The 23,968-nt window shown below is 43.8% G+C and overlaps 1 protein-coding gene across 4 annotated transcripts in view; it reads right to left on the bottom strand.

The window, feature by feature from the left end:
- The window catches only part of LOC119972755 (proteasome activator complex subunit 4-like), a 230,725-nt gene that overhangs the window by 5,666 nt on the left and 201,091 nt on the right, over window positions 1-23,968 (bottom strand). For all 4 annotated transcript variants that reach the window (XM_038810083.1, XM_038810091.1, XM_038810102.1 and 1 more), the window contains 3 exons: window positions 15,933-16,095; window positions 15,608-15,741; window positions 1,677-1,815 (listed from right to left, as the gene is read on the bottom strand). In XM_038810083.1, coding sequence (XP_038666011.1) covers window positions 1,681-1,815; window positions 15,608-15,741; window positions 15,933-16,095 — 432 coding nt within the window. In that variant the 3' untranslated portion in view covers window positions 1,677-1,680. The remainder of the gene's footprint in view (window positions 1-1,676; window positions 1,816-15,607; window positions 15,742-15,932; window positions 16,096-23,968) is intronic.

The raw sequence follows: 23,968 nt of genomic DNA, 5'->3' as shown, positions 1-23,968 counted from the left end.
CACCAATCCCACTCACCCAGTCTAACAGAGCCTTGATTTTAAAATTCCAACCTTTGTATTCAAATCCTTTCATTTCCTCATTCCTTCTTATTTCTCTAACCTCCTACAACTCTACTAGAACTTTGCATTCCTCCAACTCTGGCCTCTTATGCATCACCCAATTTCTTTGCGCTGTCATTGATGGCCATGCCTTCAACTGTTTAGATTCAAAGCTCTGACATTTCCTCCCTAAACCTCACCATCTTTCACATCCAAGATGCCATCTCTTTAACTGAACTTTTGGTCAACTGTCCAAATGTCTCCTTTTTTGCCAGTATGTTTTCTTTTTCAATTTTTCACTGAACGCAAGTACACTATGGTCATCATTTCCTCAACGATCCTCTATTTTTGTTCCTTCATTACCTAGAATAAGTTCAAGTAATGCTTCCATGTAGGAACAGCAACAGATTGACCAAGCACTAAAAAAACTATCCCTTTTCTCACCACAAAATATTCCCTATCCTAGTATATTTTGAGATAATGAAAACCACATATATCATTGTTAATGCACACCTCTTTCAATTTGTCTTTCTGTACAGTACAGCTTATTCCTCTCCATAACCTATCAGAAAAGTTCCTTAATTTTTTTCATCTTGGGTTTCATGGAGACCAGCATTTTTAAGTCTTCATTGTCCTCTTGAGCCATTACAATGGGCGAGAATCAGCCAACAACCATCCTGGAACATTTTATTGGCTTTTAAATGCAAACAGGTGCTTTGGAAAAAGCCCTGGAAGCTGATCACAAGTCATGGAAAACACACAAGTACACAACAGTAACCAGTCATTAATGATTTTTATATTTGCCGAAATTTCCTCAGGCTAGTCAGAAATGATGGCTCTCACACACTTGCATCGCTGTACAGTTGTGACAGATGTAACTTCTAAAACTCAGTGGTATCTGACAAAAAATGCACCACAAAGTGTTAATATTAATCGGTTGTCTACAAAACTCAAAGACAAAGTGGGAAATTTATCAATTGCAGCCGGACCTCCTCCTTTATTCCAAAGGAAATACCCCGAGAATGCATGTTGTACCTGACCTGGGAGCATTCATTAAAAATGGTAGAAGAACACTTACTTTCTCAGTACAAACAAAAGCAATTTAATTAATGACCTACCCCAACATATGATTCAAACAGTAATCAGTTTGGAGAGAGGAGGAAAGAGGAAATTTAAAAAAAAATAAGACAAAGAAAATTACAAATAAATTATTATACAAACATATGCAGGCTATAACAGGTCCACTAATTTAAACTGCACTTTGCAAAACAACTTTGAATTTCCTGTGACTCAACTCAAATAATTTCAGTTCTTGTAGTTTTATAGCAAAGCATCTTCATTGTATTAGTATAGCAAAGCATCTTCATTGTATTAGAGTCATGCTACACTCCAGACCAACTATTATTCCAGGTGTAATGCTGTAATGCAATTCTCCAATACATTGTTCAATACACAAGAATATTCAGAATACACAGGAATATTCGGAATACAATCTTAAAAACCAAATCCACTCCCTCCCAAAAACCCAGCATTTTCTCATTTGCAATCTAATGTATCTCAGCAATAAACTAACAGATGATAGGAGGACAAGCCAATTATTGTATTTTGTAAATATTTGATTTCAATAGCTGTTATACCTCCTCAGGCATAATAACATGGTGACACAAGGAGGTCTGCAAGAATCACCAATTGATCATCTGTGAACTGCTGTTTATGTTCTTGCCAGTTATCATGGTGCGTTCTTCGGAAATTGGACAAGGTTTTCTTCACAGTCATCTGCAAAACAAAATAAATTTAAAATGCCTAAGTATAGAAATGTAGGTTCTTATAAACAAAGAAAACCAAAGATAAATCAATCTCAATAGGTAATTGAAAAATACGAGCATCTGAACGACACATATAATTATTAAGGTGCACATCAACCAGCAACTTGCTGAGAGGAAGAGTTACCCTGCAAATTCACACACTGCAGGATCATGACAGGTAATCAATGTTGCCAGTCCAGAAAATGATCAACAAAAGAGTGTAGAGTTTCATTCCTCCAGTGTGAATTGTTGAAGATCTTAAAAATGGCAATTAAAAAAAAAAATCTTACACTACCTTTCTCTTTTAAAAACAAATATTCTTTCACTGGATGTAGGTGTCACTGGATAGGCCAGCATTTATTGCCCATTACTAGTTGCTCAAGGAGATGGTGGTAAGCTGTCTCCTTAAACCATTGCAGTCCACGTGGTGTAGGAACACGCACAGTGCTGTCAGGGAATAAGTTCCAGGATTTTGACCCAGCGAGAGAAGGAATAGTGATATAGTTCCAAATCAGGATGGTGTGTGGCTTGGAGGGAAACTTGCAGGTGGTGGTGTTCCTGTGCATCTGCTGCCCATGTCCTTCTAGGTGTTTGTGGACTTGGAAGCTGCTGTTGAAGGAGCTTCGGTGAGTTGCTGAAATGTATCTCATAGATGGTACACACTGCTGCCACTGTGTGCCCATAGTGGAGGGGCTGAATGTTGAAGGTGGTGAACAGGGTGACAATCAAGCGGGCTGTTTTACCCTGGATTGTGTTGAGCTGCTGGTGTTAGAGCTGCACTCTAAAACTGCACTTTTAAAGTGGAGGGATTCAGCTATGGTATGACTCCAATCAGTGCAGATTTCTGCACCCCCCCACCCCAGGTTCCCAGTGACTCCAGTTTTTCTAGAGCTTGTTGATTCCACATTCAGTCAAATGCTGCCTTGATGTCAAGAGAGATGTTAAAAAAAAAAAAAAATTTTATTGAGAAATTTTGATTTTATACAACATTGACGCACCTTAGTAAAATACCGAAAATAACAATAATATTAACAATCATATACATTCGCCCCATCCCCATGAACAACCCAGCATTTTAACAACGCAAATTAACACACTATAAAGTTACAGAATAAACACTACAATAATGCCCCCCCCCCCCCCCCCCCCCCCCCCGGGTTGCTGCTGCTATTGACCCAGTTACCTATCTCTGAGCCAGGAAGTCCAGAAAAGGCTGCCATCGTTTATAGAACCCTTGTATTGATCCTCTCAGGGCAAATTTGACCTTTTCCAATTTTATAAATCCCGCCATGTCACTGATACAGGTCTCCACGCTTGGGGGCCTTGCATCCTTCCATTGTAACAGAATCCTTCGACGAGCTACTAGGGACGCAAAGGCCAGGACACCGGCCTCTTTCGCCTCCTGCACTCCCGGCTCGACCGCAACTCCAAAAATCGCGAGTCCCCACCCTGGTTTGACCCTGGATCCAACCATCCTCGACACCGTCCCCGCCACCCCCTTCCAGAATTCTTCCAGTGCTGGGCATGCCCAGAACATATGGGCGTGGTTCGCAGGACTCCCCGAACATCTGGTGCACCTGTCCTCACCCCCGAAGAACCTACTCATCCTATTCCCGGACATGTGGGCCCGGTGCAGCACCTTAAATTGGATGAGACTAAGCGTCGCACATGAGGAGGAAGAGTTGACTCTCTCCAAGGCCTCCGCCCAAGTCCCGTCCTCTATCTGCTCCCCGAGTTCCTCCTCCCATTTAGCCTTCAGCTCCTCCACTGACGACTCCTCCGCCTCCTGCATTACCTTATAGATGTCAGACACCTTCCCCTCTCCTACCCACACCCCCGAAAGCACTCTGTCCATCGTCCCTGCGAGGGCAGCAAAGGGAATCCCTCTACCTGTCGCCTAGCAAACGCCTTTACCTGCAAGTATCTGAACATGTTCCCTTGGGGAAGGCCAAATTTATCTTCCAGTTCCCCCAGGCCCGCAAACCTCCCGCCAATAAACAGGTCCCTCAATTTGCTGATGCCCGCCCTTTGCCACCCCCTGAATCCCCAATCCGTGTTCCCCGGGATGAACCGATGGTTGCCACCCAGTGGAGCCTCCATCGAGCCCCCTGTTTCCCCCCGATGCCGTCTCCACTGTCCCCAGATTCTTAGGGTTGCCGCCACCACCGGGCTCGTGGTAAACCTCTTAGGGGAGAGCGGCAACGGTGCCGTTACCATGGCACCCAGGCTCGTACCTCTACATGACGCCATCTCCATTCTTTTCCACGCCGCCCCTCCCCCCTCCATCACCCATTTACGCACCACTGACACATTGACTGCCCAATAATACCCCAGAAGGTTGGGCAGCGCCAGCCCGCCTCTATCCCTTCCTCGCTCCAGGAACACCCTCCTCACTCTCGGAGTCCCATGTGCCCACACAAAGCTCAGAATACTGCCGGTCACTCTCCTAAAGAAGGCCCTGGGGATAAATATGGGCAGGCACTGAAAAAGGAACAAGAACCTCGGAAGCACTGTCATTTTGACGGACTGCACCCTCCCCGCCAATGACAATGGCAGCATGTCCCACCTCCTGAACTCCTCCTCCATCTGATCTACCAGTCTGGTAAAGTTATGCTTGTGGAGAGTTCCCCCGTCCCTGGCCACTTGCACCCCCAGGTACCTAAAGCTCTCCCCTGCCCGCCTAAGCGGGAGCCTACCAATTCCTTCCTCTTGGTCTCCAGGGTGCACCACAAATACCTCGCTCTTGCCTAAGTTTAATTTATAACCCGAGAAGGTCCCAAACTCGGCTAGTAACTCCATCACTCCCGGCATCCCTCCCACCGGGTCCGCCACATACAGTAACAGGTCATCGGCATACAACGACACCCTATGTTCCTCTCCACCTCGCACCAAGCCTCTCCACCTCTCTGAATCTCTCAATGCCATCGCCAGCGGCTCGATTGCCAGTGCAAACAACAAGGGGGACAGGGGACAACCCTGCCTGGTCCCTCGGTAAAGCCGGAAGTACTCCGACCTCCTCCTATTCGTGGCCACGCACGCCATCGGGGCCTCATATAGCAGCCTTACCCATCTAATGAACCCTTCACCAAATCCAAACCTCCCCAACACCTCCCATAGGTACCCCCACTCCACTCTATCGAAGGCCTTCTCCGCATCCAGCGCCACCACTATCTCTGCCTCCCCCTCAATCGCCGGCATCATAATGACATTCAGCAATCTCCGCACATTCGTGTTCAGCTGCCTTCCCTTCACAAAACCTGTCTGGTCCTCATGCACAACCCCTGGCACACAGTCCTCTATCCTAGTGGCCAGGATTTTTGCCAGCACCTTAGCATCCACGTTGAGGAGAGATATGGGCCTGTATGAAGCACACTGCTGGGGGTCCTTGTCCTTCTTTAAAATTAACGAGATCAGCGCCCGTGACATCGTCGGGGGCAAAGTCCCCCCTTCCCATGCTTCGTTGAGTGTCCGCACCAGCAAGGGGCCCACTAGATCCACAAACTTTTTATAAAATTCCACCGGGAACCCATCCGGCCCCGGTGCCTTCCCTGACTGCATCTGCCCGAGCCCCTTAACTAGCTCCTCCAGCTCAATCGGCGCACCCAGCCCCTCCACCTTCTCCTCCTGCACCTTCGGGAAAGAAAGCCTGTCAAGAAACCTCTCCATTCCCCTCCTCTCCCCCGTTGGCTCCGACCGGTACAGTTCCCCGTAAAAGTCCTTGAAGACCTCATTCACCTCTACCCCCTTCCGCACCACATTCCCACTCTTATCTCTCACTCCAGCAATTTCCTTAGCCGCATCCCGCTTACGGAGCTGATGAGCCAGCATCCTACTCGCCTTTTCACCATGTTCGTACACTGCCCCTTGTGCCTTCCTCCACTGTGCCTCCGCCTTTCTAGTGGTCAGCAAATCAAATTTAGCCTGCAGGCTGCACCTCTCCCCCAACAGTCCCTCCTCTGGTGCCTCTGCATACCTCCTGTCCACCTCCAGCATCTTTCCCACCAGTCTATCCCTCTCACTCCTCTCGCTCCTCTCCCTGTGTGCCCGGATGGATATCAGCTCCCCACGAATTACTGCCTTCAGGGCTTCCCAGACCATCCCCACCTGAACCTCCCCCGTATCATTCACCTCAAGAGCAGCCACTTTTAACTCACCTCAGTTCAGCTCTTTTGTCCAGGTTTGGATCAGGGTTGCAACAAGATAAATTTTTAGAAATTCATTACGGGAAATAGGCATCGTGGGTTAGGCCAGTATTTATTGCCCATTCCCAGTTGCCTTTCAGAATGTGGTGATGAGCTGCCTTCTTGAAACACTGCAGTCCGTGAGGTGTAGGTACATCAACGGTGCCATTAGGGAGGAAATTCTCAAATCTTGACCCAGCGACAATGAAGGAATGGCAATACATTTCCAAATCAGGATGCTGAGTGACTTGGAGGGGAACCTCCAGGTGGTGTGGTTCATAGATATCTGTTGCTCGTCCTTCTTGGTGGTAGCGGTCATGTGCTTGGAAAGTGCTGCCTTAGGGGCCTTGGTGAGTTACTGCAGTGCATCTGGTAGATGGTACTCATGGCTGCCACTGTTTTCCGGTAGTGGAAGAACTGAATGTTTGTGGAAAGGGTAGCAATAAATGGGCTGCTTTGCTTTGGATAGTGTTCAGCTTCTTAAGTGTTGTTGCACTCATTAAGACAAGTGTAGAGTATTCCAGTATACTCTTGACTTCTACGTTGTAGGTTGTGGACTAGCTTGGGGCGGGGAGGGGGGGGAAGAATCAGGAGGAGGGTTATTTGCTCAGGATTCCTAGCCTTTGACTTGCTCTGGTAGCTACAGTATTTGTATAGCTAGTCCAATTCAGTTTCTGGTCAATGGTAACCCTTTCCCAGGATGTTGTCAGTGAGGGATTGAGCGATGGTAATGTCATTGAATGTCAAAGGGAGATAGTTGGATTCTCTCTTGTTGGAGATGGATATTGCCTGGCATTGTATGGCATGAATGTAACTTGCCAACTTGTCAGCCCATGCCTGGATATCGTCCAGGCCTTGCTGCGTTTGGACATGAACTGCTTCAGTATGTAAGGCGCAGTGAATTATGCTAAACATTATGTAATCATCTGTAAACATCCCCATTTCTGACCTTCTGATGGAAGGTATCCTCAATGTGAAAATGGGACTTTTGTCTCCAAAAGAACTGTGCAGTGATCTCTTCTACCACTACTGTTACAGACAGATGCATCTGTGAGAAGCAGATTGTTGAGAGTGAGGTCAAATAGGTTTTTTCATGGCTTCACCAGCTGCCATTAATGTCCACCACCCAGAGTACATTCTGTGCCTTAGCACCCTCAGTACATCTTCTAACTGGTGTTCAACATGGAAGTGTATTGATTCATCAACCAAGGTTGGGATGGGACTAGGGTGGGGTGAATTATTAAGTGGTAGGTTTACTTGCAGGAGGTTTCCTTGCCCATGTTTGACCTATGAGACTTCCCGGAGTCCAGAGTCAATGTTCAGGACTTTCAGGACAATTCCCTCCCAACTGTATAGGACTGTGACGCCAACTCTGGTGGTGGCAATAGTCTGGGAATTTTCTGCAAGGAATGATTACTTGAGTATGCCTATTGTTGCTTGATTAATCATGGGACCGCTCTCCCAATTTTAGCACAAGCCTTCGGATGTCAGTAAAGAACACTCTTCAGGGTCAAGAGAACAACTGTTGTCATTTCGGTGCCTGGGTCTATGACGGATGGTCCGTCAGTTTCATTCCTGTTTACCGGTAACGGATTGATACAACTGAATGGGTCATTTTAAGAGTCAACCAGAGTAGGCAGATAAGACAGCAGGTGGCTTTCCATAAAGAACAGATGGGCTTTTACAATCATGGTCACTGTAGCTGAAACCAATACTGGAATTCTTTTCTTTCCTGAGTAAAGTCAATAATTTTTTAAGTTGTGAAGGACAGGGGAATGGTGCCAGTGCAAAATGAATCATTTTCTATCTGCAAGCTTGGGGGAAGGAGAGGTGGTCAGGTGGTCAAAAGTTGGATTGGAAGGAAAGAAAGTAGCAGGTGGTGGGTCTTGGAAGAGAGGATGGGTACTGTGGGCAGCATGGTACACAGTGGGTAGCACTGTTGCTTCACAGCTCCAGGGACCCAGGTTCCATTCCCGGGTTGGATCGCTGTCTGTGTGGAGTCTGCACGTTCTCCCTGTGTCTGCGTGGGTTTCCTCCGGATTCTCGGGTTTCCTCCCACAAGTCCCGAAAGACTTGCTGTTAGGTAATTTGGATATTCTGAATTCTCCCTCTGTGTACCCGAACAGGCGCCAGAGTGTGGCGATGAGGGGCTTTTCACAGCAACTTCATTGCAGTGTTAATATAAGCCTACTTGTGACAATAAAGATTACTTTTACTTTATTTTAGATTACTTTAGGGCTGGAACGTGTGTTACAGATCTATGGTGTAGGGCAGTGCAAGGAAGGTGCTGGTAACAGTCAACTGTAGAGTCAGGCACAATCTCTGAGATTATTATATCCTTAAAATAAATGCATTTCATGTTGAAAGCAAGAATGGGAGGGGTAGGAGAGTCATAAGAGACAACTGGTCACTGAGAAGTACCAAGACTACCCCTGCTCTCCAGAACGATACAGTTATTGATGGAGAGATGTTGCACAGCTTGAGATGGACACAGTCAGATTGCATGGTGAGCAGCCAAGTTATCCATGCAGCAGATGCAATGTAGGGGTCTTGGGACACAAATGTTTAGAGATGGGAACTGTCTCAGGAAACTATAAATGACTTAATAGGAAGACATGTAGCAAAGAAAGAACAAAGATTGTTGCTACATATGCCTGAGAATCAGAACAGAATGGGTGGGGATGTATATTAGTGAGAGAGCTGCAGTGAGGGTGGGAAATATTTTTCCAAGTCCAGAGAGTGAGGTCAGTGGGATTGCAGGTGGGCAGGAGATGTGAATAGTAAAAGAGGCAAGGAAAGCAGAAATGGGCTTGTTAACTGTACTACATTGACTCAAATTAATAAGAATATTAAACTAATAAATCCAAACCAGAGCTAATTTAAGAAAAGTAAATGAGTTGGTGAATTAGAACATAAGAATAGTACAGCACAGTACAGGCCCTTCAGCCCATGATGTTGTGCCGACCATTTATCTTAATCTAGGATCAACCTAACCTACACACCTTCAATTTACTGCTGTCCACGTGCTTGTCTAAAAGTCGCTTAAATGGCCCTAATGACTCTGACTGCACCACCCCTGCTGGCAGTGCATTCCACACACCACCACTCTCTGTGTAAAGAACCTATCTCTGACATCTCCCAGATACCTTCCTCCAATCACCTTAAAATGATGTCCCTCGTGACAGCCATTTCCACCCTGGGGAAAAGTCATTGGCTATCCACTCTATCCATGCCTCTCATCACCTTGTACACCTCTATCAAGTCACCTCTCTGCCTTCTTCGCTCTAGTGAGAAAAGCCCTAGCTCCCTCAATCTTTCTCCATAAGACATGCCCTCCAGCCCAGGCAGCATCCTGGTAAATCTCCTCTGTACCCTCTCCAAAGCATCCACATCCTTCCTATAATGAGGCGACCAGAACTGGACACAATATTCTAAGTGTGGTCCAACTAAGGTTTTAATCCCCCTGTTAATGAAAGCCAACACACTATATGCCTTCTTAACAACCCTATCAACCTGGGCGGCGACTTTGAGGGATCTATGTACGTGGACCCCAAGATCCCTCTGTTCCTCCACACTTCCAAGAATCCTGCCTTTAACCCTGTATTCAGCATTCAAATTCGACCTTCCAAAATGAATCACCACATTTATCAAGATTGAACTCCATCTGCCACTTCTCAGCCCAGATCTACACCCTGTCAATGTCCTGTTGTAACCTGCAACAACCCTCAACACTATCTGGGACTATAGGGGCTGGTTTAACACACTGGGCTAAATTGCTGGCTTTTAAAGCAGACCAAGGCAGGCCAGCAGCACGGTTTAATTCCCGTACCCGCCTCCCCGAACAGGTGCCGGAATGTGGCGACTAGGGGCTTTTCACAGTAACTTCATTGAAGCCTACTCGTGACAATAAGTGATTTTCATTTTCATTTCATCTACAACTTCCCCAACCTTCGAGTCATCGGCAAACTTACTAACCCAACCTTCCACTTCCTCATCCAAGTCATTTATAAAAACCACAAAGAGGAGGTCCCAGAACAGATCCTTGTGGGACACCACTGGTCACTGACCTCCAGGAGGAATACCTTCCATCCACTCGCTGTCTTCTTTCGGCCAGCCAATTGTGTATCCAGGCAAACAAATTTCCCTGCATCCCATGCCCCCTAACTTTCTGAATGAGCCTACCATGGGAAACCTTATCAAATGCCTTACTGAAATATTGAAATCCATACACACAACATCCACTGCCCGACCTTCATCAATGTGTCTCGTCACATCCTCAAACAATTCAATGAGGCTTGTGAGGCATGACCTGCCCCTCACAAAGCCATGCTGACTATCTTTAATCAAACTATGTTTTTCTAAATAATCATAAATCCAATCTCTCAGAATCCTTTCCAATATTTTGCTCACCACAGATGTAAGACTGATGGGTCTGTAATTCCCAAGGATTTCCCCATTCCCTTTCTTGAACAGGGGAACAACATTCGCCTCCCTCCAACCATCCGGTACTACTCCAGTGGAGAGTGAGGACGCAAAGATCATCGCCAACGGCGCAGCAATCTCCTCCCTCGCTTCCCGTAGTAACCTTGGGTATATCCCGTCAGGCCCAGGGCACTTATCTATCCTGGTGCTTTTCAACATCTCCAGCACATCCTCCTTCTTAATATCAACCTGTTCGAGTCATTAACCTGCTTCACACTGTTCTCATGAGCAACAAGGTCCCTCTCTCTAGTGAATACTGAAGCAAAATATTCAATCAGGTCCTCCCCTACTTCCTCAGACTCTAGGCACAAGTTCCCTCCACTATCCCTAATCGGCCCGACTATCACTCTGATCATCCTCTTATTTCTCACATAAGTGTAGAACGTCTTGGAGTTTTCCCTAATCCTTCCCGTCAGGGCTTTTTCATGCCCCCTTCTAGCTCTCCTCAGTCCATTTCTGAGTTCCTTCCTGGCTACCTGGTAAACCCTCGAGAGCCGAGTCAGATCCTTGCTTCCTCAACCTTACGTAAGCTTCCCTCTTTCTCTTGACTGGAAGCTCCACATCTCTCGTCATGCAAGGCTCCTTCACCTTACCATTCCTTCCTCGTCTCAGTGGGACAAAGCTCTCCAGCACTCGCAGCAAGTGCTCCTTAAACAACCCCTTCATTACTGTTGTGCATTTCCCCAAGAACAATTGTTCCCACTTCATGCTCCTCAGCTCCTGTCTAATGGCAGTATAACCCCTCCCCCAATTAAATACCTTCCCATACTGTCTGTCCCTATCCCTCTCCATGACTATGGTAAAGGTCAAGGAGTTGTGGTCACCATCACCGAAATGTTCTCCCACCGAGACATCTGACACCTGGCCTGGTTCGTTGCCGAGCACCAAGTCCAATATGGCCTCCCCCTAGTTGGCCCATCTACATATTGAGTCAGGAATCCTTCCTGTACACACCTGACAAAATCTGCTCCATCCAAACCATTTGGAGTAAGGAGGTTCCTGTCAATATTAGGGAAGTTGAAGTCACCCATGACAACAACTCTGTTACTTCTGCACTTTTCCAAGATCTGCCGCCCAATTTGTTCCTTTTTCTCTCTGCTACTATTGGGAGGGTCTATAGAAAACTCCCAATAAAGTGACTGCTCCTTTCTTGTTTCTGACTTCCACCCATAGTGACTCGCTCGACAAACCCTCCTCAACTAACTCCTTTTCTGCAGTTCTGGTGCATTCCCTAATTAACAGTGCCACTCCCCCTCCTCCCTATTCTTCTGAAAACATCTAAACTCTGGAACATCTAACAACAATACCTGCCCTGTGAAATCCATGTCTCTGTAATGGTCACAACATCGTAGTTCCAAGTACTGATCCATGCTCTAAGTTCATCTCCCTTATTCCTGGCACTCCTTGCATTCAAACAGATACAACTTAACCCATTCCACTGAGTGCAACTTTGCCCTATCAACTGTCTATCCTTCCTCACAGACTCGCTGCATACTATTTCTGCCTGTTCAATAGCTAGCCTATCCTCTGATCCATAGCTCTGATTCCCATCCCCCTGTCAAACTAGTTTAAACCCTCCCAAAGAGCTCTAGCAAACCTTCCACCCAGGATATTGGTGCCCCTCCAGTTTAGGTGCAATCCGTCCTTCTTGTACAGGTTCCACCTTCCCCAGAAGATATCCCAATGATCCACATATCTGAAGCCTTCCCTCCTGCACCAGCCCTATAGCCACATGTTCAGCTGCACTCGCTCTCTGTTCCGTGCCTCACTTGCATGTGTCACCGGTAGCAATCCTGAGATCACTACTCTGCTTGTCCTGCTCTTTAGCTTCCAACCTTGGGCAGCACGGTAGTTGGCATAAATGCATCGCAGCTCCAGGGTCCCAGGTTCGATTACCGGCTGGGTCACTGTCTGTGCGGAGTCTGCACGTCCTCCCCGTGTGTGCGTGGGTTTCCTCCGGGTGCTCCGGTTTCCTCCCACAGTGCAAAGACATGCGGGTTAGGTGGATTGGCCATGAAAAATTGCCCGTAGTGTCCTAAAAAGTAAGGTTAAGGGGGGATGTTGGGTTACGGGTATAGGGTGGATACGTGGGTTTGAGTAGGGTGATCATGGCTCGGCACAACATCGAGGGCCGAAGGGCCTGCTCTGTGCTGTACTGTTCTATGTTCTAACTCCCTAAAATCACTTTTTAGATCCTCATCCCTCTTCTTAGCTATGTAGTTGGCGCCTATGTGCACCACGACTTCTGGTTGCTCCCCCTCCCCCTTAAGAATCCTGTAGACTCTATTTGAGACATCCCTGCCCCAGGCACCCGTTCGCAACCACAGAATCTCTGATCCATTCCCCTAACCATTGAGTTTGCTATCACTGTTGCTTTTCTATTCTCCCCCCTTCCCTTCTGAGCCACAGAGCCAGGCTCAGTGCCAGAGACCTGGACGCTAGGGCCTTCCCCCGGTAGGTTATCCCACCCAACAGCATCCAAAACGGTATACCTGTTTTGAAGGGGAACGGCCACAAGGGATCCCTGCACTGTCTGCCCCTTTGTTTTCCTTCCACTGACTGTAACCCAGCTACTCTTTTCCTGTACCTTGGGTGTGGCTACCTCCCTGTAACTCTTCTCTATCACCCCCTCTTGTCTCCCGGATGATCCAAAGTTCATCCAGCTCCAGTTCCCTAACGCGGTCTCTGAGGAGCTGGAGTTGGGTGCACTTCCCGCAGGTGTAGTCAGCGGGGACACCGGTGGTATCCCTCACCACCCACATCCTACAGGAGGAGTATGCAACTGCCCTAGCGTCCATCCCCTCTGATCTTACAGAATGTAGCTGTGCTGTGAACCAACTGGTACTCCGCCCTCCGACTCTGCTCCCAGTCAGCTGCACTCTCTGTAAACCCCTAGCTGCCTTCACGCTCTTTGAGGAAGTGTGGGAAACTAAATGAAAGGAGCACCTTGCTCTCTCCTCACCTAACTCCCTCAGTCACCAGGCTCTCACTATAGCACTTAAATGCACCCAAATTCAGCACTCAAACAACGTCTACACTGTAACAAGCTCACCTTTATATTGTGTGACTAGCTTCTGAAAACTGGCCTAATCCAATTAACTAATTAACAAGCTCCAGCTGAAAGTAGCTGCAAGTAGAACCTGTTTAAAGCTGATTGAAAACTCACCTTCATCTAAGCCCAAACAGCAACTTTTAAATTAATTAACTAAATAAAAGAAAGACTAGACTTTAGATAAAAATGAACCCTTAATATTCCTCAGTCACCTTCAGTGCAATTCTGAAAGCATTATATAAAGTGTACATTATGATGCTGATGACCAAAGTAGAATTAGATAATGAAATGGAAAAATTTAAAATAAACCTATTTACTGATAAAGAACGTCAGATCTAACTAAATTTGTACCTTGCTAAAATGTGTATGAATGGGTGGGATTTGACTCCCTCTGGCATAATCCTACACAACTGAACAGTTGAAGCCAATTTCACATCGTGAGTAACATCCTTTAAGTACTGGAGGTGTCCACCACATACAATTAGGATTTTTATTTCAGTGCTAATTTGGGAATTGAAATCTGCTGGACACATTACCCAAAGTTCTAGCATGCAGAATGGTTCTAATTCATGTCAATCTGAAATGGGAACTGAGGGTTGTATGATAGTGCACATACTTCAGTACTTTGAGCCATTTTTCTTCATTCTTGTAGTCTTCTTACTGCCATTTAAGTTTTCGTGATCCTTTGTTTTCACGAGTCTTTATGCCATTATCAGCACCTTCTTTAGTCTTTAACACTACCATTAACAGTCCCTTTGTCTTGTGTGCCATGATATCTTTGACAAATTTCTCCTTAGCTGCCACCTATCCCTGACCTATTTTGCTCCACCTCCTCTTAAATAGTATAAAATCCATCACATTTCTCGCTCTCTTTATCTCTGAAGAGTCAGATAGATTCAAAACTTTAACTCTATTTCTCTCTATAGATACTGCCAGACCTGCTGAGTTTTTCCAGCATTTTGTTTTTATTTCGGATTTTCTAGTACTTTGACAGATAATTACAGACTCCTGTTTTCAAGTGGTCTGAAAGCACACTGCATGGTGCCCCTAAAATAAGTAAATAATTAACTGAAACATTGACTGTTTTTGCAAAAGCACCTAAATCACTGTGTTATTCTCTCAAAGGCACTCTATGACAGAAAGCATCAGTTGATCAACAACTATTGCACCCTGATTGGGCAACATTTAGCAAAATGTCATCATCCATATCTATAAGGCCCAGCACATCTACCTGGCAAAAACTCCAGGGAACTATCTTCAGAGTCCCGGTCATCAGAGAGGCAGATACAAAGCTACACCATCGTCTGCAACAACACATAGCTACCATGGAACATAGGGTGGGGGAGAATATTTAGTGATAAGTAGTTAGCCTGAAACTTTGGCAAAAAGTTCCTTGCGGACATGTTAAAATGTTGACCTATGGGAGAATGTGCTATGAGTGAGCAGAGAGAGGGCAGTCCATAATGCACCACACGATGCAGCACCATCTCCATCAGTGAGAATTTTTCACTTCCCTGCCAACTCCTTTCCTGCATATTAAAAAAAAATCCTCATTTGCTCCCTCAACTCTGGTAAATACCATCAAGATTTGAAATACTGTGTGTCTTTCCTAACATTTAAGAAAGGTTACGAACAAATATATTCCCCATTAATTGTCGAAGTTCTGGTAAATTTAAATCACATGCCATTTTCTGATCCCATCACTACTGAGATCCCTGCAGTCATACAAAGCTGTACTGAAAACTCTGCATAAAACCTAGGTAAAACAGTGCACTGCCATTCAGAGCAATGTATCATCAATTTCAAATTATTCAGATCTAAAATTTAGCCCCGTCAGAAAATCTAGGTAGTCTTATCTATCCCTGTCCAATTCAATAATAGTTGATATGAATGAAGATTTGCAGTTCTTACTTGAGATTCAAACAGGTAATTTTGGGTTTCTGATTGTTCAATTTTAATTTATGACCAAATAAATTGTCATATTTACAACTCTGCCACCAACGCAACACCAGGGAACATGATGTCTTTACACCGCAGATTTTCTTTACCTCTATGGGTTGTGGATCATTTAGGTGAACACTGAGGTTCATCAGAAGTTGTGGCATCCAAGTTGGCACTTCATATGGACTGGATAAGATGCAGGCACTTAGTCCTAATACTCCAGCATGCCGGCGAACCAAATCTACAGAGGTGAATGAAAGACATTACAAATTTTATTTGTCAAATTTGTATATTTAAAAAACTTATTGGAGCTTTTAATTTTTGCACACTTGCTGATTCACCTTCTGGACAACCAATGGCGGAAACAAGATGCAAGGTATTAAATTATTACTTTCCCTGCAAATTCAGATATATAAACATACTTCTTTTTACCTGCTGGAGGAATTGTATCCACCACTGTGCCTGGGTCTCTTTTTCTCTTCTTTGGGAGTCTGGTCTTGCAGAGCTGTTCAAAGTGACTTTGCATGGAGCTATCCATAGTCAGGAAATTGCATTGCAGCAGACCACTCAGGGTGGTGGCAGCCATTTCTCTTGCCTGTGGGCAGTAAAAAGATCTCATCAGCTGATACTCACTGTTCACACAATGTGCCCAACACACCATTCTGCGTCATTCATGTCCTTTCCTACAGTACTACAACAAAGCCAATAATTAATATTTTATGAATTCACTCCAGTATGTACAATAATTTTAGATGAATGCCAACTTTTGCAGCTGGGGGAATGGAGAATCCAGCCCATTATTTGTGGTGGTACAATGCATTTGCCTAGTCACTAATAATGTCATTTATAACTTGGGGCCATTTTGAATCTTATGGGTAGAAATTTTTTTTAAAGAGGGATTCACACAAGAAAAAATGCTTTTGTGCAGGTTGGTTGGAGTGGGGTAGGGAGCAGGTGGGGAAACAAAACAAACTAATATAAGCCTAGTTATAAACCATTTAGTATTAGACACCAAACTAAAAGTCCGATGCAAATAACATGATGCACATTAGGTATTTAGGTAAAAGAGTACCCTCACTTTTCAGGATGCATGTCAACAACAATAACAAATGATCATTTCTCTGGTGTTGACGGTGACATCTGCTGCTGTCATAGAACATAGAAAATAGCAGGAGGCCACTTGACCCTGTAAGCCTGCTCAGCTATTCATTGTGATCTTGGCTGAATATCTAATTCAGTAGCCTTTCCCACCTACTACCCCCCCCCCCCCCCCCCCCCCCCCCAAATATCCTTTGATCCCTTTAGTCCCAAGTGTTATATCTAACTCCTTCTTGAAAACATACAATGTTTTGGCCTCAATTACTTTGTGGTAGCCCACTGGTTCACCACTCTCTGGGTGAAGACATTTCTCCTCATCTCAGTCCTAAATAGTCTACCCCTCAGACTGTGACCTCTGGTTCTGGACTCCCCCACCATCGAGAACATTCTTCCTGCATCTACCGTATCTAGCCCTGTTAGAATTTTAAAGGTTTCAACGAGATCCCCCCTCATTCTTCTAAACTCCAGTAAATATATTCTTAACCGACTCAATCTCTCCTCATATGTCAATCCCACCTTCCCAGGAATCAGTTTGGTAAACCTTTGCTGCACTTCCTTTATGGCAAGAACACCTTCCTCAGATAAGGTGACCAAAACTGCACACAATATTCCATGTGTAGTCTCATCAAGGCCCTGTTCAATTACATCAAGACATTCCTGCTCTTGTAATCAAATCCTCTCACCGAAGGCCAATATAACATTTGCCTTCTTTACTTCCTGCTGCACCTACATGCTTACTTTCAGCAATTTGTGTACATGGACACCCAGCTCACTGCACATTTCCCTCTCAATTTATAGTCATTCAAATAATAGTCCGCCTTCCTGTTTTTCTGCCAAAGTGGATAACCTCACATTTATCCACATTTACTGTATCTGCCATGCATTTGCTAACTCGCTCAGCTTGTCCAGATCACACTGATGCATCTCTGCAGCCTTCTCACAGTTCATCTCACCCAAACTGTTATAAAAAATGATTAGAGTTTACACAAATGACAAAAGGAACAATTTGAAATTTGTTCACAGTGCAACTCAGAAGCTGTTCAATAACCATAGATCCCCTTCCCAATGCTCCACCAGACTTGACCTCCCCCTCCCCCACACATCGTTCTTGAGCTCCCGCCTCACGTAGGCCTTCTACCATCATCAATTCCACTTTCAGTGTGTAAAAGCTTTCATAATTGAACAAGAAACAAGTAGAGGTGCTATGCTGATATGCATCGTTGTTCACACGTATACTGGCAAAGTGAACAGTTCATATGATGATGGCAAGATGAAGTGTTTAAAATGTTTTGATTTTCACGACTGTTTTTGGTGTTTTATGTAGTTTTATTATTGCAATATTTGGTGGTAGTTTCATCGTAGATAAAATCATTGAGAACTTAAAAAGGCCAGTTTAGGTAGACTGAAATTTCCTGGACTTCATGACGATAAAGATGGTATTTCACGTTATTTCAAAAGTAGCATCTTTCTTACAGCCTCTGCAATATTGTCTTAAACCAAACATTTACTGTAAACGTTTATAGTAAGTAATCATTGATGATGTGTTGGGCAGGCTAGGTCGATGTGGACTGCACTTGATGCAGTGTAGCGAGAGACAGACCTCCAACACTTGATAAGATGCAACACGATTTTATTTAACGTCTTAACTATTATACATGTTCAACTGTGGGTTGACACTATGCTGACTTGACTGGAGACCTAGTACTAGCCGACCAGACTTACTAGCTACCGCATGGTGTTTGCACTGTCTAGCTCACAAACTTGTACTGTCTCAGTGGTTGGGGTCGAGAGAGAGCGGGAAACCTAGTGCCCTCTGGCTTTGTAGTGTCCTGTCTGGTGATTGGCTGCTCTGTTCTGTGTGCTTACTGGTCATCCTGTGTGTCAATCACTGCCTGTCTGCACTCCATTGTATACATAGATGCATATTATGATAATTAACTTAATCTATATACTATTTTCAACTGCATTTTGCATTCAATCTTGCAGATTAAAATTTTAATTCATGAACACAACGTTCTAATGCCCTGTAAGGCACTGAGTAATGCTGCAAGTATCATGCTAATTAAACAGAGTTACTGAACTACAATGAACTCATGGGTTGCCAATGCACGTTATTCAAATTTTAAAAAGATAAATGAAAGATGTAAAATGAAAACAATCATTACAAGTAACTGGCAAACCTCTTTTGGAAATCAGCTGAATTATTTAAGAACTGTACGATGAAATGAAACATTAAGTACTAATGCAATCTCAGACTAGTGTGACACTTGACTATGAAACGAGCAGAATCATCAGGGACCGATTTCATTTACTACATTGCATCTTGCATTAAAACCAATTAACTACATTGCAAAATAAATGACAACTGCTAGTTACATTTAGCCATGAACACATTTTGCAATCAGTCCAGAATCAGAAGCTGCTGTCATGCAATATTTATATCCTTTTTTAAAAAATTTAGTGTACCCAATTATTTTTTTCCAATTAAGGGGCAATTTAGCATGGCCAATCTACCTACCCTGCACATCTTTGGCTTGTGGGGGTGAAACCCACGCAAACACGGGGAGAATGTGCAAACTCCACACAGAGTGACCCAGAGCTGGGATCGAACCTGGGACCTCGGCGCCGTAAGGCAGCAATGCTAACCACTGCGCCACCGTGCTGCCCCAATATTTATATCTTATGGTGTTCATTTCCATTCCCACCATCCCCAAGTTATAGAACAACCATTAACAGAATTAAATTTACATTTTCTAAACAGGTTACAGAAACTCTATTGTGTTATAATATCAATCTGTTACTTTGTTCTTCAAATGGAAGCTTCTGCCCTATAATTAAGTAGTAAGACAACATTTACAATGTTCTAATTTTACACAATGTGCCTTCAGTATGTAATTAATACACTGGGTGGAGCTCACAAAATGGTGCACACAAAAATAGGAGGCACCCAAAGACCACACACTAAAAGTCAAATTGCTAATTAGCTTTTGACTGGAGAAAGGTGATTATAGGTGGTAGGCACAGAGGCATATTAGGAAAGAGTTAAAATGGAAAGGCATGCAACCATTTACTTTTCTTGAAATACGATGGTCAATTTTATTTCAACATGATAAAAATTAACAAAGCTATAGACTAGAAGTTAACCATCCCCCACCCCAATTCTCAGATTCATGGGAAGCATTCCCAACAATATCAGTTGCACTATATGTGAATCAAATGAACAAGATAAATGTCATTAAATGAGAGGTTGAAGATTTTAACAATTCAAGATGATCAAGCACTTTTACATAATAGTTTCCAGTATTGCGAAAGCACAGGGACTATGAAATGATATTTATGCAATGTAGGTATACAACGCTGAATAATTTAGTTCTGCTGAAAGGTCACCGAACGGAAATGCTAACTCTGTTTCTCTGTCCGCTGAGGATTTCAGATTTTCCGCTCCTTACTTTTGAGGATAGTTTTAGTCTGAAACACTTCGTTTTTTGAATAGCCCAATATTTCAATGCCCCTTGAACTGCTCCTCTCTTGCCATTGTTCCAAACTCAACACCCTTTTAACTAAGCCAACAGCTTGCCTCTGTGCCTCTATCGACAACGCCCAAAGGGCTAATTGAGGCAATTAGCACTGTCATTACTTGCAGCAACCCTAATTTCCCCACCCCATTTTCTGCACAGCCAACCACTCACCCTGTTTGGACTGTCATGGTCTCACATTTGCTCTGGTAGTTTCTCCCACTTTGGTAAACTCGTACTGTTCCACCACTCTCAATTCCTTTTCAAAATCATCATTCTCTACTGCCCTTCCAAATATGATAAACATTTTCTCATTAAGGTACCTTCAACGTTTTCCTCCCTGAGCCTCTGCATCGAACAACGTCTCATCCGTGGTGACTTCAATCGCCATCTCAACTCATCATGTTCTCTCCCTCCTCTGCCCTCATTCTCCAGAAATCCTTACCCCAGGTAAACTCCATAAATCATATTGAGAGCCAATCCCATTGACCTTGCCATCTCACATGGTCTTGCCTGTCCAACCTTATCAATCATAGATAGGGTAATTATCTGATTACTTCTTTGCATTACTTTCCATCCACATCCCTACTTTCTTCAGTCTCCAGCCCCAATGAAAAAAAATCTATTCCTCAATTCTGCACTTAAAACATCCTAACTATTTAGTCTTTGGCCCATCATCCTATCTTCCATCTTTCCTCTGACAGCACCTTCCAAACCTGTTTACTCTACCTTTAGACGTACAAGGACAACAGATGCATGGGAACACCACCACCTGCAAATTCCTCTCCAAACCACCAAATCCCAACTTGGTACTGTATCGCCGTTCCTTCACGGTCACCAGGTCAAAATCCTGAATTCTCTTCCTAACAGCACAATGAATGTACCTATACCAGATGGACTGCAACGATTTGAGAAGGCAGCCCAGCATCACCCTCTCAAGGGAAATTAGGGGTGAGCACTAAACAGTGACCTAATCAGTGACACACATCCTGTGAACGAATTTAAATTTGCACCATTCTTGCAGCGAGTGATTAGCTCAACTGCACCCTCACCTCCACCTCTGATGCCCTAATCCTCAAAAAAAACATTACTTTCTCTTGCCCTGACTGTTCAACTAGCATGTTCCTAATCTCTGCTTACTTAAGTACAAGAGATGATTACTTGAAAGGATATGGCTCATAAGTGGTCTGGCCATCCACCGCCAGACCTGGCTGGAGTACGTAAAGTACTACCGGATTCTGCACACATCTGCTAAAACTTCTCAATATGCCAGGATCGTACTGGAGTTCAAAGATAACCCTGGCTTCTTTTCTCTACAGCAGAAAGTTCTTCTTAAATCCCTCTCCTTCGTATCCTGCACTCTCACATTCAACAATAAGTGTAAGGCGTTCATGAACCTCCTAGTCACCAAGATCAAGACTATGTGATCAGCTGCATTTTCATAGAATCCCTGTTGTGCACGATGCCATTTGACCCATTAAGTCTGCACCGTCCCTCTGGAAGAGCACCCTACCCAAGTCCACTCCTCCACCCCATTTTCGTAACCCCACACAACCTGCACACCCTTGGACACAAAGGGGCAATTTAGCATGGCCAATTCACCTAGCCTACACATCTTTGGACTGTGGGAGAAAACCCATGCAAATTGCAGGAGGTGGTGTTCCCATGCATCTGCTGCCCTTGTTCTATGTGGTAGAGGTTGTGGGTTTGGATGGTGCTGCAGTGCATCTTGTAGACAGCACACACTGCTACCATTGTGCATCAGTGGTAGAGGGAATCAATGTTGATGGTCGCGGATGGGGTGTGAATCAAGCAGGCTGCTTTTTCCTGAACAGTATCAAGCGTCCCGTGTTGTTGGAGCTGCGCTTATCCAGACAAGTGGAGAGAATTTGATTACACTGACTTGGCGACTAGGGGATTTTCACAGTAACTTCATTGCAGGGTTAATGTAAGCCTACGTGTGACACTAGTAAAGATTATTATTATTATTGTAGATGGGGAACAGGCTTTGAAAGTCAGGATGTGAGTTACTCACACAGGACTCTTAGCCTATGACCTGTTCTTGTACTCACAGTATTTATGTGGCTGCTCCTGTTCAGTTTCTGCTCAATGGTAACCCCCTCAAGATATTGACAGTGCAGAATTCAGCAATAGTAATTCCAATGACTGTCAAGGGGAGATGGTTGGATTCTCTCCTGTTGGAGATGATTATTGCCTGACACTTGTGTGGCGCAAATGTTACTTAGTAAACTAGAAGAATGAGATCTTGCATAAATTTTACTATTGATTCAGAAAAATTAAGTAACTTGGTCATTGCTCAAAGTAAGAAAACCTATTCATCAAGCATAATGGATAAAATGGCCTTTAATTATTTTTCTTAAGAAGCCAATTTAGCTGATTTATGTTAAGTTCATTAATTTAACTTTACGAATGGACTTCCTTAAAACTGAACTACATTTTGTTAACAAAACAAGTAATTTGTTCAAAAAATAAAGTGAACTGGTTATTTTCAAAGGCCATGTTGATTCTTGCAGACCTTTAATCCAACTTCTGGTTTAAGTGGCACTTTAAGCATTCCTGCCTCCCATAAGATGGCGTCCTCGACATATAAAAAACAGGAAAGGCTCAGCAGCAATTAAATGTGGATAATTTGTGGGTAAGGCAACTGAAGGATGTGATAATAGTGGGCCGTTAGTGACTAAAAACGGTTTCTAGCAAGAATGTAGTCTGGAAAAGAGTCTATATTTTTCAAGAGAATCCTGATCAACAAAAATGTGAAAACAACCAAATGAACCAAAATCCTCTTGCATCAATTGTCAAATTTCAGAATATAATTTTGAAGTACAATTCTCCTTTGACAACAAAATCTAGTATATATTTCATGCTATATACATTTACTGAGTTCCTAAATGTGAAAATATATTTTATGCACTCATATAATGGTATCGTGCACACTATACTTACTATCTGATATATTTATTCTGTTCCAATTCCAGGGACAGTTTGTCATTACAGTGGCATTTTCTTAGTGTCAAAGAGCATCTTCTTTAATCTGAACAATATTATAGCTTTGGGACAATTGACAAATTAATTAATTCATCTAATTAATTAATAAATTGCAAGCTTTCCCATCAACAATATGGGGTAAAGTACAAGTAATATGGGGTAAAGAAGAAGTGATATGAAGTAAAGAAGAAGTGAGTTATGTTCCCCTGGGTCAACAGATAAATTCCTTTTTGAATGGAGCAATATAGTTTTAGCTCATCGTCTGTCCCATGCTATAATTGCAACATTGCTTTTGTTCTATTTATTCCCATGGCCATTTGCAAATATGGGGCCTAAACTCAGTGACATTACAATATGTAATGAAGAACGGAAACGTTATAAATGTAATCTTAAATTGAAATGAAACAGATCACAAAATACATTAATACGGTTTTCAAAAGACCACAGGGATACAGATTGAGGTGAAGATAAATTAGCAGCAGCTGGAATGCAAAATCAAAACAAATGAATCTGCCCGCTTTCTGTACAAAAGCTGGTAAATAGGTATAATACGTAGGAGATGGGGAGGCAAAGGGGTGGACAGAAGTCATCTGTAAAATTATGCATTCTTTAGTACACAATTATTTCAGTATGACAAACAGGATGGGAAGAAAATGGGGAATTAGTCATCAAATAAAAAAAAGCGTTACCATGACAACTAGATTAGCAGATAAATGACCGAACTGCAATATTGCTAATTCGGAATTATACCAACCAATTTACAATGTTGAAAAGAGTACGAGTGTGCCTGTGTGTGTGTTTATGAATTCCTGGAATGTAAAGCAAAGAACATTAAAAGGCAATTTAGAG

This window comes from Scyliorhinus canicula, chromosome 1 (assembly GCF_902713615.1).
Source record: "Scyliorhinus canicula chromosome 1, sScyCan1.1, whole genome shotgun sequence".
Lineage (NCBI taxonomy): Eukaryota > Metazoa > Chordata > Chondrichthyes > Carcharhiniformes > Scyliorhinidae > Scyliorhinus > Scyliorhinus canicula.
Note: the sequence above shows the minus strand (reverse complement) of the source record. Positions and strands in the feature narration are given on the sequence as shown.